The sequence below is a fragment of the Acomys minous genome (genome assembly GCF_964271855.1).
Source record: "Acomys minous genome assembly, chromosome: 16".
In the NCBI taxonomy this organism is placed as follows: Eukaryota; Metazoa; Chordata; class Mammalia; order Rodentia; family Muridae; genus Acomys; species Acomys minous.
Genome location: NC_140498.1, coordinates 27,225,919 through 27,245,375, shown reverse-complemented (window position 1 = coordinate 27,245,375; position 19,457 = coordinate 27,225,919). Strand labels below are relative to the sequence as shown.

At 44.4% G+C, this 19,457-nt stretch overlaps 1 protein-coding gene across 10 annotated transcripts in view; it reads left to right on the top strand.

Moving 5' to 3' along the window:
* The window catches only part of ATP10B (ATPase phospholipid transporting 10B (putative)), a 287,746-nt gene that overhangs the window by 229,860 nt on the left and 38,429 nt on the right, over positions 1-19,457 (top strand). For all 10 annotated transcript variants that reach the window (XM_084762456.1, XM_084762451.1, XM_084762452.1 and 7 more), the window contains 6 exons: positions 1,378-1,509; positions 5,264-5,391; positions 6,605-6,857; positions 7,605-7,843; positions 15,610-15,798; positions 17,221-17,821. In XM_084762456.1, the coding sequence (XP_084618582.1) occupies positions 1,378-1,509; positions 5,264-5,391; positions 6,605-6,857; positions 7,605-7,843; positions 15,610-15,798; positions 17,221-17,821 (1,542 nt within the window). The remainder of the gene's footprint in view (positions 1-1,377; positions 1,510-5,263; positions 5,392-6,604; positions 6,858-7,604; positions 7,844-15,609; positions 15,799-17,220; positions 17,822-19,457) is intronic.

The following is a 19,457-nucleotide window of genomic DNA, read 5'->3' as shown; positions in this document are numbered from 1 at the left end:
CTATAAGGACTTGACACAGGTGTTGGCTCAGCTCTGGTTAGGACCCTCTTGCCTGTGTCATATCACCATGGGGCAATCCCCTTGTCACAGGGAGCCAGAGAGAGTAGAGTTCTCCAAAAGAATAGGCTCTAGTGTGGAGGTATGTGCTTCTCATGGTGAACATTTATTCAGCCCCTCCTACTTACCTGGAGCTCAGTTGACTCTTAGTGTAGGTTAATTACACACACACACACACACACACACACACACACACACACACATACACACACACACACACACACACACACACAATGACTATCCCATTTTGCAAATGAGAAAGTCAAGTGCAGAATCCATTTGCCTACAGCCCCACATCTTCTGGGATGAACTCCTTGTAAGCCAAGGTCAAGTGTGAACAGAGCCGAGTCCCATCTCCAGCACCCTGTCTAACTGCCTTGCCCTTGACCCCACTTCCTGCCTAAGGAATGGAGTGGTCTCAGAGGATAAGAACCCCTGCGAGGTGAGCCTGAGGCAGGTAGTGGGAGATGAGTGCAGCAGCCAGTGCCCTTCACACTGTCAGAGCCCCCTCACAACTGTAGCAATTCCAATCTAATTTAACTATCTGAGCTCCATCGCTCCCACTGTTGCTATTTTAAATATCTTCAAGGCAGCTACCTCGGTAGCACTACCTGGAAATATAGCTGTGACTACTAGGGTGACAGCTTTTGGCTCTACCGCTCTTCCACATGAAACCTCAGCACCTTAGACAACAAAGAAACAAACAGGGAAACGAGTAGGCCCAAGCTCATCCCACTGCAGGACCTTTGTATGTGCATTTCTTTCCATCTAATACTTCCTTCCCTAACTCGTCTTTCACTCTTAAGTGTCACTTTCTCTGAGAAGCTCCTGCTGCTCACTCTGTCTAACTGCCATCTTGTGTCTGCCTTAGCCTTTGTTTACTGTTATCTATCCTTTATCTCATGGAGTTTGGTAACAGCTATATGGATCTTATTTATGCTGCTAAGAGCCACCTGTTTATCATTCTATCCCATCATTGGCCTAAAAGAGGCAGGAGATCATACTCTATGCAAATTAGGGAAGGATCCCTTTCTTAAGACAGCCCTGTCACACTAACCATGCAAGTGTGTGGCATCTGAAAACGAGGGGCTCTCTTTAGAGTGATGCAGTGTACATCCTGTGGCACTGGAGTTCTGGTACTGTCCGCCACGGTGCCTGCATGTAGATGATGCCCAATGAGTGAGTCCTGCTGACTATGCGTGGCCTCTACCATGTGTTCTGAGCAGACTCCCTGAAGCAGGACTTAGCAAATGACACCTTGCTTTTACCAAAAGCTTCTGTGGGAGCCAAGAAACTAATTTTCCCAATTTTCTCTCAAAGGCCATGAGACAAAAGCCATGCTGAACAATAGTGGCCCCCGCTACAAACGCAGCAAAATTGAGCGGCGCATCAACACAGATATCTTCTTCTGCATCGGTCTCCTCTTCCTCATGTGCCTCATTGGAGCTGTAGGTATGGGATGTTCTGCAAAAAGCAATGTAAAAAAATCTGTTCCTTTGAGCCAGTCACCATAATTCCGAGCTTTAATTTCTTTCCCAGAAAGAAAAATTCAAACCTTCATTGATGTTTTACTGAGGTACTGATGAAAATCCCCTGAAAGTTCATGCATCCTTCAATATTAGCAGTACTGTCAATCATTGATGGGTTGAGAAAGATAGCATGGAAGGACAGCAAGATGGGTGACTCACAGGACTGATTCTTGGGAAGCCCACAGTCTGCCCAGGAGGTGTTAAATAAGAACAGAATCAAGGGCTTAGCCTGTCCTACTCAATGGGAGACTGCATGTGGGTACTGCATTAGTTGCCTGTTGATGCAGTGAAATTAACTCATACTGAATGATTCAAAACAGCACACATTCTCTTTGCTTCTTCCCTAATCATTAGAAGTCCAATTGTACTGGTTTAAAGTCATGATTTAAGCAATTCTGATTCCTTCTGAAGACGCTGAGGGGGGTACCCAGTTCTGTTTTTTGTTTATTTGTTTGTTTGTTTGTTTGTTTGTTTGTTTTTGTCAGTTTCTAGAAGCTTCCTGCATGCCTTTGTTCATTTCACTAGCAGCACTGGACTCTGCCCCTATCTCCCCAGCCTTGCCTATGGTATCTCCTTTTATAAGCACATTTGTATTTATGTTCTTGAACCTGCCAGGAGAATCCAGGATTTCATTAGTTACTCACATCTGCAAATTCCTTTTTGCCTCATAAGACAGCCTCTTCCCAGGACCTAGCAGTGAGGATGTATCTTGTTAGGGATGATGTGTTATTTTGCCTCTCATCGGCACTGTGGAAACACCAATGAGGGGAGACTTTCTTGGAAAGGTACCTGCTCTACCTCATTTAGGAGTGAGGTAGGCATTTGGCTGCAGGAAACAGGTGGCAGACACAAGTTCAGGAGCACAGTGAGGCCAGGAACTCTGGGGAGTGGCTGTACTTGGCCACATCAGCAGCACTTGAGGGCACAAAGGTGGGAAGAAAAAGTGACTGTAGACAGACAGCAGTTGGCTATCTAGTGGATAAGGGAGTGAACTAAATGCATGTAAGTTGATATTCAGGGTGGAGGGAGACAAGAAAGGGTCCTCCATGCTTCACAAAAATGTGAAAGGAGACCCCAGTGAATCAGAGAAGATCAAGAGGAAAATGATGAGCTCAGACATGTCTAATGACTCCAACTCATGGAGGGGCAATGGTGTTTGCTACCAGCCTTACTCTGAAATGTTAACCATAACTGTATTTAAAAAGACGATGTCTAAAAGGCAGAGAGACAGAGACAGGGACAGAGACAGAGAGACAGAGAGACAGAGACAGACAGAGAGAGAGAATGACAGACAGAGACAGAGACAGAGACAGAGACAGAGACAGAGACAGACAGAGATCTAGTGTGTCAGATTAGTGGGGCGCTGGGGCTCATCTCAAGGAGACCAGGATTGTTTACTTAATGCACCTCCCAGGTGAGCCTAACAGCTGTGCCTGAGTGGGTGGCTCACAGATGGAAAGGCAGCAGAGGAAGACAGGGGAAACCATAGCAAGGACACAGCCACTCACTCCCTTGCCCACATGGCCACAGGAAGTACGCCTCTGTACTGCATAGATTTTTCAGGCACACCAGAACTGGAAGAACATTTGAGGTCACTATGCAGGGGGCGAAAAGTTAATGATTACATGGCCACACAGAGATAAGGCACAAGCCACCCAGAACCAGCTTTTCAAGCTCTCTAAAACGATAAAGGGAGAACATCAGTAGAAAGGGAGGGAAATGATTCTATTACAAAAAGCAACTTTGTGAAACAGACTCTTTGTCCCCTCATTAAAGCATAACCCTTGAGGAAGAGAAAGTTCTCCAATGACAACTATCATCCACGGTTCTTTACCAAATGTTCTCTTTGTTCTTATAACAAGATATGTCTTCTTGCTTTGACCATAATGCCCTCCTGCATACACACACACACACACTTACCCAGGCTCCAAGACCCCCAAGGCCTCCTGTTTTACTTTACAGCTACTCTGACTTTACTTTCTCTGTGCATGTTCTATGCCTATGCTCTCACCATTAAATTATGTCACGTCTGCAATTCTCCTTTCTTCTGAAGTGACTATGAGGAATTTGTCCCAGCCTCAGGGGAGAAGGGTGCTTTGGGCAGGATGACATATTCTCTATATGAAATATGTTCAATAGTCCATGCCCTGAAAGTGAGAGCATTTGTTTTAGTTAGAATTTATTTCACATCACAGTCCAATATTGCGGGACATCAGGGCAGAAACCTAGAGGTGGAGGCTGAAGCAGAAGCCAGCCATGGAGGAGTGCTGCTCACTGCCTTCTTCCTCATGGCTAGCTCAGCCTTTCTTATACCGTCCAGAGTCACCTGCGCAGGCATGGTATCATCTCAGTGAACTGGCCCTCCCGACATCAATCATCAATCAAGAAAATGTACTACATATTTGTCCATAGGTTAATCTGGTAGGGAAATTTTCTCAGTTGAGGTTCCTTTTTCCTTGTTCCTGACAGAAAACTAGCCCGCATGAAATTCCACACAGTGGGTTATTCCAGTTTCACAATAGCGCCATAGGATAGCTATTACTAATTAACAGGCAAGGACATTCAAGTTCAGATAGATCTGTTGCAGGTGCTGCGTATAGCTCATCTTGCATAATCCTGTGATAATGGGTGATAATGGGTCACCCCTTTAGCAAATAAGGAAATAGGGTTCAGAGTGTATACAGTGTGAGTTCTGCGAACTCTCAAGACACTCCATGCTCTAACACGCCCACCCTCATGCATCTTTAAGGTTACTGTCCTTTGGCTAGTGGGATTACTCAAGAACAAAAACCAAGCCTGATACAATTAATAATTATTGTATATAGATTGGGAAGAAATGGGTGATCAGGTCAATGAACGGATGAAGAAATGTGTAGATAGGAGAAGGAAAACTGAAGGACAGATGTGTCAAGACCACCCAGCCGCACACTTCTTATAAGATGGCTGAAAAGTACATATACCATTATCTTTCCAACCCTATGTGATACATGAAGGATCACTGTCAGGGTTTAAGGAAAAGAGAGGGAGCAGAAGGTGATAGCACAGTGTCATGTGGAATGGGAATGGTCTCTTCTCAGTGCATTCTGTGGAAGAGTGGGAGGACGTCTGAGGGGTCAAGGACACCACAAGATGTACAGAGTCAACTACTCTGGGCCCATGGGGGCTCACCGAGACCGAATCACCAACCAAAGAGCTTGCATGGACTGGATGTAGACCCCCTAAATATATGTAGCAGATCTACAGGATGGTCATCATGTGGGTCCTCTCACAATTAGAGTAGGAGCTGTCTCTGACTCTATTTCCTGCCTTTGGATCCCTTCCCTCTAGCTGGGCTGACTTGTTTGGCCACACTGGGAGAGAATGCACTTAGTTCTGTTTGTAGTGCTAACTTGAAGTGCCTGGGTAGGTTGATACACCTTGGGGACCTCCCCTTCTCTGAGAAAAAGGAGAAAGGGGATGGGAAAGAGGGTGTGTGATGGGGAGGACTTGGAGGAAAGGAAGAGGAGGGGCTGGGATCAGGCTGTAAAGAGATTAATAAATAAATGAAAAAATTGAAGAGAAAAGAATGGGCTCTTCAAATGCCCATCCATGTCCAGGAATAGGTAGGTCATGGGTACCTGGGCAACTTAAGAACTAAGTAGAGATTTTGTTTCATGCCTAGTTTTGCTTCTTCTCAGGCCATAGTCTCTGGAATGGTACCTTTGAAGAGCATCCTCCCTTCGATGTGCCAGATGCTGATGGGAACTTCCTTTCTCTTGCCCTTGGAGGCTTCTATATGTTCCTCACCATGATCATCCTGCTCCAGGTAAGAGCTCTCTAACCTCTACAGCTTTGCAAAATAAAGAAAAATAAGTGTTATCATCAGAAAGGAGGACAAGATGAAAAAACTGTTATTGCTTTTGGGTGCATCTGTCAAGTGTTCACATTGAAGGTACTGTCAGGACAACCCTTGAGATAGCTGTAGAAGACTTAGAGAGTGAGACAGTAACAGTCACCTATTTATATGTCTTTTTGCCAGACACAGAACAGGAAAGATACTAAAAACCAAGACCAAAGGAAGATCAAATAGTACAGGAAGCTACCCAGGATTCTCCATCCCCAAGCATTGGAGATAGAAAAAATTCAGAAGCTAGTGTTCTAGCATTTGACAACAGAGAGCAAAGTAAATGAGAAAAACATAGTCAATGGCTATAAAATATGCAGTAAGAGATGAGAAGATGATTTTCTTTAAATATTTGGATTCTATAAGAAAAGGCAGCTGATGGAAAATGAGAAGATGTCGTTTTGTTTTGTGAAGTCTCGCCTATAGTTAATGTCTTATAGAACCTTGTTCCTGACTGATGAATCATTTTCAACCATCCATTCATTGTAGTAGTTTGATCCTTCTTAAAAGGAAATTAACACACATCACTTCTCAGCACAGAATCTGCTGGTAATTCATGTCTACTCAGAGTAAAAAATCCAAAGTCCTTATGGAAGCCAACAAGGCTCCAAATAAATGATCCGGACCTTGGCCCCATCTCATCTCCTGCAGATATCTTCCTCCATCTTTCTTGTGTGATGTCTACACACTCCCACCCACCCCAAACAACCAAGCTCCTCCCACTGCCCAGAACTCTTCTCACACCCTTGTCTCTTCAATTTCTACCCAAAGGTCATGCATATGAAAGAGTCCATCCAGTCTATGACTCTGTCCTCTGATTTCCTTTCTTCTATTTCATGAGGCCCACATTATATATGTTGATTTTTCTATATACTATCACTAGAATATGAGTTCTTCATCATTCTGTTGTAAACAACCAGCGATAAGCACCTGACCCACCCCAGGCACCACAGTTTCATTTCTCCCGAGAATTCCAAGGGGGGAGACCTGAAGTCACTGACTTCTAATTTCCCAGGAAAATTCAGGCAGTCAGCTGTCCTTACCTTTCTGTCAAATGCCTTTGCTGCCACTAGTGAAGCTCTGGGAGCAGGGGCCAAGCCAGTTTCTGACACACTGTGACTCCATCTTCCCTCAGGTGTTGATCCCGATTTCCTTGTATGTGTCCATCGAGCTTGTAAAGCTTGGGCAGGTGTTCCTCCTTCATAACGACCTTGACCTTTATGATGAAGAAGCCGATTTGTCCATTCAATGTCGAGCCCTCAATATTACAGAGGACCTGGGCCAGATCCAGTACATCTTCTCTGACAAGACGGGGACCCTGACAGAAAACAAGATGGTGTTCCGCCGTTGCACCATTGTGGGCAGTGAATATTGTCACCAAGAAAATGGTATGAGGGCCCTGCAGGTACCCTTCTCTGTTAAGAGAACAGGAGGACAAGGACACTATCCTGACGACACCACCGCCACCGCATACAGAGGTTCTGTGGCATATTGCCAAGTTGCTTCACCCCTCATATCAAAGATGAGCTAAGGTGAAATGTATCCTAATTGTGTATCAGTCATGAAGCGAGGCTTAGAATTTTCTCCTGCACCATTACCTGGTGTGTCAGGACAGGTCTAGATCTAGGCACGGGGTTAAAGTTGGCACACTTAGACAATACCTTCCATTTTAACAGATGCCTTAGATTTCCTCCACTCAGTGTTTTAGTTTACAATAGGAGGTTGTAAAATGTCTGGACTATTCCTTTTCATGGTCTGAAAGTAGCCTATGGAACTGAGTTAGTACATGCACATGCACGCACACACACATGATAACGAGAGAGGACGAGACATTTTAGATAGTCCTGTCCCTGTTGCTATGGCAATCACTCATCAGTTACTTGAGAGCATCTTGTTTCTTTTTAATAATATAAGAGCTACTACTACAGGCACCCAGCTTGGCTGGTCATTGTCACATATTATGTTACTAAATCTTCAAAATGATCCTGAATTGGATTCAAAGCACAAGGTCACACAGCCTTAGTAGCCCAGCTACAGTTTTCTATGGACCATTCCTGAGCCCTATCCCAAGCCCGAAAGCCTAGCATCCCCCAAGCCTAACTCAACCAGGACCTGACAAGATTTCTTTCTTGCAGCCAAGAGACTGGAGACGCCAAAGGAGCTGGACTCAGATGGTGAGGAGTGGACCCAATACCAATGTCTGTCCTTCCCACCTAGATGGGCCCAGGGCGCAGCAACAATGAGAAGCCAAGGAGGTGTCCAGCCTCTGAGGAGGAGCCAGAGTGCCCGGGTCCCTATCCAGAGGCACTCGCGACAACGGTCTGTGGGGCTCTGGGAAACTTCACAGCCTCCTGTGGCCTTCAGCAGCTCAATAGTAAGTCCTTGCCGGTATTCATTGAGTCACAACCAAAGCATGTCAGGAAGGAAACAGAAGGTTCTAGGATACAGCAGAGCCTCCATAACCCATGATTACTTTGTAAAGAGACTTGGGGTTGACTGTGTTTCTTAGTTGGAAGAGTGATTTCCTAGCATGCCTGAGACCTGTGTTCCCTCCCAGCACCACCTCATGAACCAAGGTGCTACACACCTATAATCCCATCACTTGCTACATGGTGAGTTGGAGGCCAGCCTGGGCTACATGAAACCCTGTAATTAATTTTTTTTAAGATTTATTTATTATGTATACAGTATGCATCAGATCACATTATAGATGGTTGTGAGCCTCCATGTGGTTGCTGGGAATTGAACTCAGGACCTCTGGAAGAGCAGTCAGTGCTGTTAACCGCTGAGCCATCTCTCCAGCCCTGTAATTAATTTTTTTAAGATTTATTTATTTGTTTGTTCATTATACACACACGGTGCTCCACCTGCATGTACACCTGCAGGCCAGAAGAGGGCATCAGATCACATTACAGATGGTTGTGAGCCACCATGTGGTTGCTGGGAATTGAACTCAGGACCTTTGGAAGTGCAGGTGGCGCTCTTAACCACTGAGCCATCTCTCCAGCCCCTGTAATTAATTTTTTAAAAAGACATTTAAAGACTGAAGAGCTCTCAGAATGGCCCCTCTAAGTCCCATTTGGAATATGTAGTGTTCTGTCGGCATGTGCGGTTCTTGTTGGTTCCAAATGTTCAGTGTTTGTAAGTTGGGAGTTTTTAATCTTAAATATTAATTTCTCTTGTTCTGAAAATGGAATTAGAAACACTCCCCATACTAATAACAGAGTTTCCTCATGGCAATAATTGGCTTGAGTTAAGGAATCCATACCACGTAGGCTGGCACAGGCCTCAGTTCCCTGGAACCCCTCCCTCGTCCATTTGTCATTAGCACAGCTGAGAGCCAGCAGCCTCCTCATTATGCATGTTTTTCCAATTATGCCACTAAAAGAAACAAGTATTTGCCATGTCTGTGCTTTTCATAAACTAGAAAGACAAAAGGTTTCTGCCTTTTAGGCTTTGTGCACTTGAAAAAAGGTGAGAGGAAACATATTAGCAATAATCCACGAGGAATTTTCAAGAGTTGGGAAGTGAGGAATATCTATATCCCAAGGGCCTAGCTCCTTTCTCTCCTTTGCTCAGTGTAAGAGCTCAACTTTGGTCTGACTTTTGTCTTTTCATATTTGATTCCTCCAAAGTCATTGCTATAAACATCCAGGTAACCAATGAGGACTCTGAATTTATTCCCCCAAGTTGCACAACAGTCCTTGGAGGTCAAGGCCAAAGCCTTCTGACCCCTGCTCCACTCCTTCATTTGCACATACGCACACAGCATCACAAATTCTATAAAAGGCGATAGGTGCGCCTGGACAGGTGGTCAAGCAGTTAAGTGTGTGGCTGCTCATACAGAGGACCAGAGTTCTCTCCTCAGCACAGACAACAAGCTACTTGTACATACAGATCTGACACTTCTTCTAACCTCTGTGGGCACCTGAAGTCTGCATATATACATAAATAAAAATAAAATAACTTTTTCAAGACAATAGAAAGGAAATGTCAAAGGAGCCACAGCCATCTCAAAGCAGAGACTCCAATGAGCTTGGGTGTGCCATCATGCCATTATTAGAAAAAGATTTTAAGTCAATTTCCATTGCAATTTTAATCTCTGCCAAAACACACACACACACACACACACACACACACACACACACACACACACACACACGTAAAACACCACCTTTGGGTATTTGTTCAATAAAGGGATGGACTACAAGTCTGAAAAAAAATAGGCTTGTAGCTATGCTGTTGGCTTGCTAATACGTAATGCGATAAACCTCTTTTTATCCCTTTTTTAATCACTTGAAAATACGTAAAATTCTTATCAGGATGTTCCCAAAATCAAATAACATGTTTGTGCTGACCTCAAGAGCCCTTCTAGTTACAAATCAGGCACACTTGCATCCCCAGCCCCGGGGTACCATCTCAGTTCCACCACAAATGACTTTATTTAACACCCAGCAAGTTGAAGGAACTGGAATCATAGCCACACACTTCATTAAACTACGGACAATTCTGGTTCCTCATATATTCTAAAAAGACAGACAACTAGTACACATTTGAAGTGACCTTTCTAAATAAAAGTTGTTTTCTTATTTGCCATCATGTATTAAAAATTACATGTTTATAAAATATGACCTTTCTCCCCTAAGATTCTGATACACGTTCTCTAGAGATGTGAACATTACAATTTCATTTCTAGTCAATCTAGGGGCAGGCAAGACTGAGATAGACCATTAACATCCCCGAATAAAACAGTACACATGTGACTCAGACAAGCACCTGAAGCTTTGGCTAAAGAAGAGGTTTGTGCTGTCTCTAAAGATGCTCACTGGAGCTGGAAAGATGACTCCATGGTTAAGAGCACTTGCTGCCCTTGTCAAGGACCCAGGTTCAGCTCACAGCATCCATATGATGACTTGCAACCTTCTGTGACTCCTACCTACTTCAGGAGATCAAATGGCCTCTGATCATTGTGGGCACAACACACAAGTGATACATACATATATATGTACATATATATGTACATACATACATACATACATACATACATACAAACATACAGGCAAGACATTTATACACATAAAATAGAAAGAAAGAAAGAAAGAAAGAAAGAAAGAAAGAAAGAAAGAAAGAAAGAAAGAAATTTAAAGGTACCCACTGGCCTCTGATCCTGCACTGAACACTGTCTGGTTCTAAAAGAGGACACTAGAGACTTTGGTGGCAGCCCCAGGTAATTCTCCAGAGGCCTGCCCCTATCTATTTGTAGCAGGCTTGCTTAACGTGCACCCTATTCCACCTATTTTGGTGTCTTCCTCCACCTGCCTGTCCAACATCTGGCCTGGCATAAACACCCCTCAGAACCACCACTTCTCTACCTCCCCTTTGGAACTGGGTCAGAGCTTGCCTCAGAAATTCCTAGGGTTCATCATTCTGCAAGCTTCTCAAGAGACCAGCTGTTGGTTTCCCTGGCCCTTGGGTCCAAACCAAAAATAAAACAAGAATCAATAGTAGCAGCAACAACCAAAGCTGGGTTTGCTTTTTTCTTTAGGTACCAGACACGAGGAAGGATCAGTAATTATCTCCTAATTACCTGCTATAAAACTGTGGGTTTAAGGTGGGTAATATACTTATGAAACTGGCACGTCCCCAGCCAATGTTTAATAGCACTGGCAGATGGAAAATAAAGTGCCTTTTTGCCCTGGTCTGGAAGCAGCCAAGATTTATGCAGAGTCCTTGTTTCCAAGAGCCACTTGCACAATGTATCACAAAATCATCAAACCAAAGAACATCTTCCCAACCATGGGGTGGAACTGTACGGTGGGGAGGAGGGGAGGCCTCCAGTCTCCTCCCTCCTTTCTCCTTTCTGTGGGCATGTCACCTTCCCTGACACCTCCACAGAGAATACAGTAGGCACAACTGAAAGAGGTGCCTAAGGGCAGTTTCTTAGTGATTCCTCTGTGAAACACTCCCAACTCTCCTGCAGATTGGCAGGGCAGCCAACATACGCCTGCTGCCTCTGTGGGGTTAGATAACCAGACAGACATACGAATATTCCTACGAGTCATCTGACCACACAGAGCAGGACTCTCTTAGCCTCCAGGGACCCAGATGGAAGGGGAAGAACTGTCAGAAATTTTCCTTACACTTGCCTAGCTTGCTTTAACAATCTATGTGCTATCTGGGTGAATGTTTGTACATTCCTGGTTCTTCATCCAAACTAAATATCATCAAGACCATAACCTCAGGACAAAGACATCCCCCACCTTGAGGCAGAATTCAACCTTCAGTTACCCAGCAACCAGAAAGTCCTGTTTGTATGCTATTAATACCAGCATACAATACTCTGGTTTCTCTTCAGAGCATATAAATCTTTTGCCTTTTACTAAAATGAGCATACAGTTAGGCATCAAAAGGGGTTCAAATGTCACATGGGGCGGTCTTCCATTCCCCCTCTACCAGAGGCAAACATCCTCACAGTAGCCTATGCAGACTTCCCAGAGGAGCCTCCCTATGTAGAGGCCTCTATGGAACACACACACATACACACACACACACACACAATGATGAAGCATTGACTGGAGGATTTCTGGACTTCGACTTTTTTCTGTTTTCATGTGTGTATATGTGTGTGTGCATGTTTACATGTATGCCTATGCATATGTATCTGTGTGTGCATGCACATGCATGTGTGGAGACCCAAGGTCAGTGTCAGAAATCATCCTTAACCACTTTTTACATTACTCATTGTGGTAAGGCCTGCCAGTCCAACACTGGGATTGCTAATACTGCTACTCTGTCTGATCAGTTTACTCTAGGGATTTCTTGTCTGTCTACCAAGACCATCAAGAATTTACATGAGTGCCAGGGATCTGAATTCCTTTCTTCACTCTTTCAGAGAAAATGCTTTAACCACTGAGCCATTTCCCCAGCCTATACTTTGCTATTAAAAAAAAGAATCAGAGTGCTGGCGACTAGACTGTTCCTATGTCCAGGCACATGTGTATAAATTCAGTAGAGAGCAGCCCAATTCTTTTTTAGTGGCTGTTAGAACTTGTTGGATAGTTGACCCATTGTGGGTTTATATGTGTGTGGCAGGCTTTTTACAGTATTAATTTTCAGAGTATAATTGCAAAGTTTGGGGTGTTTGTCCAGCTTTTTATCAACTGACTTTTCCCAAGATCTTGTGGCAGTTGACATGTCCCCCAATAGCAAACAGAAGGGCCCGCTTCCTCCCTATTCTGTCAACTGTATCTGTGGTTACTGTCAGCATGTCTTTAGAATAGCCTTTCACTTATTTGGTCAGCTGACCCATCAACATTAATTAACATCTATTCAATGGTGGGTATAGTAGCTAGATGGTAGAGCTATAAAGCCTAATAGAGCAGTGGCTCCTGGATTCAGGAATGTACAGCCTAGGGAAGGAGCAAGTGGGACACCAGTGACTACTGCCGGGACGGTAGGTATAGGTGTGCTATAGAAGATCAACAGAGGAGAGTCCCATCCTTCTTCTGGCCTCTGGGGAATTTCCTGGTGAAGCTAGCACCTGAACTTGCCCTCAAGACCAGTGTGAGGCAACCAGGGGAACTTAACCAGCAGCAGTCATCCATGAGAGTGCATAAAGAATGAAAGCTGTTGTGGGAGGAAAAAAAAACTGTGGAAGCAAGATGGAGCTATGGAGGTGCTCATCCATAGCTGGAGGTAAAGTGCACACCGTCATTTGATCAAGTAAAAATGTATTAAAGACCAGTTTTAATAAAGAAGTGTCAAGGGCCAATGAGATGCCACAGAAGGAGAAAACTGACTTCCAGACGTTGTTCTCTGACCTCTACTTCATGGTGCACACACAATCAAAGTATAAATAAAAAATGAAAGGGGAAAAGTCCAGTTCCTCTGTGTTGGGCAAGCCAAGAACTCTAAAAAGGAGTCATTCAGCATTCTGCATGTCCACAACCTGCTGGCCCAGGGGACACATCAGAGACAAGCCATCATCTTCATGGTTCTGACCCTAAGGCAAGGCATGATCATGAACAGTTTACTTCCTGCCTCTCTGAAGGAAAATACAGGACTGAATTTGATGGCCTTTGAGCTTCCTTATGGAATCTGGGTGTCTGTTCAAAGGTTTAGAATCCCAATCATGCACCATTTCCCACCAAAAAAAATCTATTTTTAAGGAAGAGGAACACTTCCACAGTCTCCCAAACTGCTTAGAGATCAAGCTTGATGTGCCTTGATGTGCAAGGCATCTGGGATGGCAGACATTAAAAAGCTGTGTCTCTCACCAAGACCCAAAGGGCACTTCCTTCTCATGGAGGATCTTGTCTGGTACAGGAGAGAAGAGGGATTCTAGAGTCAAGCCACCAAGAATCAACTGAGGATACCCCTAATTTATTGTGAGAGCTTAGGTGAGGCAATAAACTCTTCTAGGCATGAGCTACCTTGTCTAAAATTCAGAGGTAAGAGCACCCAGACAATTGCAATAGTGATGGCAGGGATATGTTGAGATGGCTGATGTACTGGGAACATGAAACTTTGCAGGGATCTAAGCTCGCATTAGTATAAGAATTGGGTCCAGTGTTTGGGTAGTATTGGCTAATCTGGCTACAGAACTTTAGATAAAGTACTAATGAGCCCCCTATGCTATAACCCCAGGAAGGACAATGCTGTGCCTGTTGTACAGGAATCTGATATGTGATTTGGTCTTCACCCTGTCTTGCTAAGAGCCAGTGACTAAGTCAGCTCACATCTCTGGATATACATGGACCTGTGACAGTCTAGAGGGAGTCCCACTAATGGCTTGGGATTGGGGAGGTAGAAAGCACTTCATAAATGTGAGCTACTTTTAGGAGTGCAATATTCAAATACACAGAAGAAACCTCAGGACCTTTGTTGGTGACAGTCTTTATCAGTGCTAAGTAAGATTGTAAAAATCTTTTAGCTAGTCATTGCTATTAACACATTTGGAGTGTATTGTAAGTGATGCATATTTTTAAATAGATTTGAAATCATGGCATTTTGACTGGTGAATTGAGTGTAAATGGACCTCAAATTTGCAAAATAAAGCAGATCTGAAAAAAAAAAAAACAAATACACAGAAGATAAACAGCATATATTCCAGAGAGAGACAGATCAAATGGAACATTCTACAAAAATGTGAAAGATTGCAAAACTATGGATCAGTTTCAACTCAGAAAATAAAATAAAAAAAAAGAAGCAGAAAAAAAAGAGAAGGAAGAGGAGAAAACAGGTCACTTATCATCTCTGCTTTATCCTGAAGACTCAGGATTCTTGGCAAAGGGACCAGCCTTGGAGCATTTGCTAAACAAAATTGGCAGCACTATGTAATGTGGCTTGCCAGGTCAACAGCACCGTCCATCCCATAATGAACTCAGCTATGCCTTGGCCTACTTCCCTCATTCACCTAATATGTCTGGAACCCATGGATACTGTCAGTGTAAAACTTGCTTTTGTGGTTCAGAAGAGTTTGCAGTGAGTTGACTAATTGGTGGGCAGGTGGCTCTTCTGTGCTCTTTAAGCTCTAGGTGAGATTCTGATGCATATGAAAGGGCTCTTCTATTGATGAGACTGGAGGCAGGGAAGGAGAGTGTGTGTGTTCAGACCGCAACAGAGACCTCTAGGGTCTACTGAAGGCAAACCTTGGAAAAACTTGTGAAAGAGTGTAGACGCGGGAGGATGTGGTGATGCCGACAGTGATGATCTGGAGATCTTTTGCGAAGTCAGAAGCTGCAGGAAGAAAGTGGTGTCTTAGGAACATGCCATAGTCCGTGGTTATGTGATGGGTGAGAAGAGCTGCATGGCAGTAATATTGGAATAAAGCTGGGGCAAAAATAAGAAATTGAGGACTAGAGGGTCTAAGCTGTACTGGAAGCAAGAGGAGTAGGGAACACATGGTGAGGAGACGCTAGATGAGGAGAGATGCCAGGACCGGGCAACTGATGGTGCCATGGATCTGATTTAACAGTGAGAAACTGAATGAAAAGTGAGTGGAAGGGAAGAATCTGCTGGCTGTAAGACAACGAGGAAGATGGAGTTATCCCTACCCTAGACATGAAGAGCCTGCTGGGAGGGAGCTTCCTTCCTCGTCCTATCAGGAAAAGATGTCACTTGGGCTTCTTTTTCTTCCAGGAAAAAGATGTGACTCCTGATAAGAACCTCCTGAGCAAGGTGAGAGATGCTGCCCTGTGGCTGGAGACCTCAGATGCCAGACTTGCCAAGCCTTCCCACTCCACCACTGCGTCCATTGCTGACTTCTTCCTTGCCCTAACCATTTGCAACTCTGTCATGGTGTCCACAACCACGGAGCCCAGAAAGAGGGTAAGGACCAATGATGGTTGTGAATGGTGGGGAGGAGGAGAGGGGAAGGAGAAAAGTACAAAAGGGAATGGGAAAGGGGAAATCCCTGATCAGAAAGACATGACTCTGTGGTGCTAGCCATGGCATCATCAGTCCATCATTGTGAAACGTGGACCAGGCATGTGATCTTCCTAGGTCTGTTTCCCTCTTTAAAAATTAAATGGGAAAAGTTACAAATCAGCCATTCGTGTGTGCAACTTTCAACCTTTGTCTATCCACCTGTGGGGTAGATGCTGAGTAAATATTTATTGAGCATTTGGCTGTGTGCCAGACCCCATGCTAAATACATTATTTACATTTTACCTGTATTGATTAGAACCCTGAAACTTGGTATGTGATAGTTTTAGATTTAACAAATGAATTCTGAGGTCTTGACTAACTTAACTAAGGAGGTATGGTTAATATATGCAGAACCACCTGTGTGACTCTGTTATTGTTCCCAATAATATCATGTTATACCTAAATCTGCTTTTATATGGAGATTAAAATTAATTATCCTGTGTGCTATGTGCTCTCCTTGGAAATAATGCAGAAATGTGCTTGTTTGTCTATATGGAGCTGAATGATGAAAACTAGTGAGGGTAGATGGGTCATCAATTATCTACAGACCTAGCCAAGCTCCCTACAAGTCACTGATAATAATAATGATTTGGTGCAACTGGTGGCTATAAAACCAAGTAAACAGGATTCACTAGACTATAACTTCCTCTCACTGTGCCCAAATTTCAAACCATCCAGAAAAGTCACCTCATGATCAGACATTTTCAGTAGCATATGAGGCAGGAAACGTCTGAACAAGTAACTATTTTTGAGAAATACTATTTGGGGAAAGCTAGCATCCAACTTCAGTTTTCACGTTAATGAGAAGGCTGGCACTGGCACACAGCTCCAAGCTAAGGACTGGACCCAGACTCAGAACGGAGTCCCAGTCCTATTACCAAAACACTGAGTTATCATGGTAAATCTATTGAACATCTGGGTGCCTGGTTTCCCCATCCATACTGATGGTAGCCTATCGAGTGTCAGGAAAGATTAAATGCGATGATTCACACAAAGAGAAAGCAGATTACCCTACAATAACAGAGAGAACGTGTGCTCTTGAGTGCCTCATGGTCATCTCCTTTGTTTCTTTCCACTATGACCAGAGTGGGATGCTCAGAAACTATAGGAATATAAACACTGGCCATATCTAGAATGTCAGGCCTGGAAGGAGACATCTGAGCTAACACTATCTTTGGATGAGTGGAGTCCACAGAATGCATGAGCCTTGTCTATGACTATACAACACCCAGATAATCCACTGGTTGCAAAATGCTATTCATATTCTGAATAAGGCAGCTTGCATGCTTAGAGTAATGTTGCCCTTTCCTCATTCAACCACAGGTTACCACTCCACCCTCCAACAAGGCTCTGGGGACATCCTTGGAGAAGATTCAACAACTCTTCCAGAGGCTGAAGCTTTTGAGCCTCAGCCAATCATTTTCATCCACTGCACCCTCTGACGCAGATCTAGGAGAGAGTCTGGGGCCCAACATACCCACCACAGACTCAGATGAGAAAGATGACGCATCTGTGTGTAGCGGAGACTGCTCCACTGATGGTGGCTACAGGAGCAGCGTATGGGAGCAGGGTGACATCTTGGGGTCCAGCTTAGGACCTTCTCTGGAGGAGGGCCTGGAAGGCCCAGCTCTCAGCCTAGATGGACCTGAGCTATGCTACGAGGCTGAGAGCCCTGATGAGGCAGCCCTAGTGCATGCCGCCCGAGCCTACAGTTTCACACTAGTGTCCAGGACTCCTGAACAGGTGACTGTGCGTCTGCCACAGGGCATCTGCCTCACCTTTGACCTCCTCTTCACACTGGGCTTTGACTCTGTCCGGAAGAGAATGTCAGTAGTGGTGAGGCACCCGCTGACAGGTGAGATCATCGTCTACACCAAGGGTGCTGACTCAGTTATCATGGACCTGCTAGAAGATCCATCTTGTGGTAAGTTTACCTCACCAGGCCCAGGAGTCCTGGGCCCATGAGATGCTCTCAAAACAACGGCCTTAGAACACACTGACTATTCCATCATTAGAGATTTGGGGTGTCTGCTAGTACATTCAAGACTCTGTAGAGTCTTCTATAAAGAGAAACCATTTTACCTTCACTTTCCCCAGTTTCCAGGTTGCCACACTCACTATAATATTCATTATCCAAACCCATACCCAGTTTCTTTCTACCAAAACATCCTTTAGTCATATCCTAGAGCACATTTTGGTCCTTCAAAGTGTTCCTCTTTATCATCATTTTCCCCAGTGTCCACCCACACCAAGATGGATTTTTTTTCACAAACTTTCACAGAGCCAGAAAAACGTTCCAAAGTCCCTACGTATCAGTGTCCAGTTTTGGAGCTGCATGAATCGGTGTGCAGCAGCATCCTGATTGCTAACAAGGAGAAGACAGTGATAGGGTTATGATTCTCCCAGGAAAGTAGATCCCAGCCAAGCTGCAAAATTGCCCAGGCAGCCCAGAGCCTCCTGTATTATCAGCTGTGGATCACAGCCAAGAGGTTCATGGGGACTGATTAGTGTTTAGAATGAGAAAAGAGCTAATTAGTTCTTCATCCCCAGACTCTGGCAGACAAGTGAATTCAGTGCTTCGGAGTCGAGGAAGCCACAGCTCTCTGGGCAATGGAGCCATGTTACCCTGGAGATGTTTGTTTACTCCTTCTTCACCTGATTGCAGAAATGGGTTGGAGATGCTGCCAATAAAAAGTACAGTCACAGCATCACCACACTAAGGAAGAGGCAAAGCTTTGAGAGGGAGGGGAGAGATAACATCCCATTTAGAGTATTTGTGATGTTTGAACATTTGGTTTGACTCCGAGGTTCCTGGCAATCTGAGGGGAAAAGCCAAAGGGCTCACAAATAGTGTGCTTCAACAAGGATGTTTGTGAAGATAAAATATTGTAAATAGTGTTCACTTAGGCATTGCATACGCACCTAAGTCTGTGCTTAGGTCACTTCAGCAATGAGGAAGTAAGATCTGAAAAGACATTTACATTGTATAAAAATATACTCATGGGACTTCTTTGGACTTGATGAGATCCCTAGTAGGAATTATAGCTTTAGCACTGCATTGTATGAAGGGATGGGCGAGGTATTCAAATTCTTTGTTATTAATGACTAAGAGAATTTCCTTGGCTCACGGTGTCAGAAGTTCAGTCCATGCTGAGCTGACTCCCTTGTTTCTGGATCTGTTGTAAGGCAGGACACTGTGGTGGATGGGCACAGAGGAACACATCTACTCACCTCATGCCCACCAGGAGGCAGAGAGGGCACACTGCACTGGAGGCTTTGTCTGTGGCCCACTTGTTCCATCTGGACCCCTGCCTTTCAGATGCTGTTAGCCACATTCAGGGTGACTTCTCACTTAGTAGGGATCCCACATCCAGCTGTCTCAGAACTCCCCAGAGGCCCACCCAGAGTGCGTTTGACTACTCTGGGTGAATCTCAATCCAAGCAAGGCAGAAATTAAGAGTGGTCATCCCAAACCCACCCCTTGTCATTTTGACACTTGAGAACTCATTAAATCATATTCTCCAAATGAAGACATGTCATAGCGCTGCCTAATATTATAG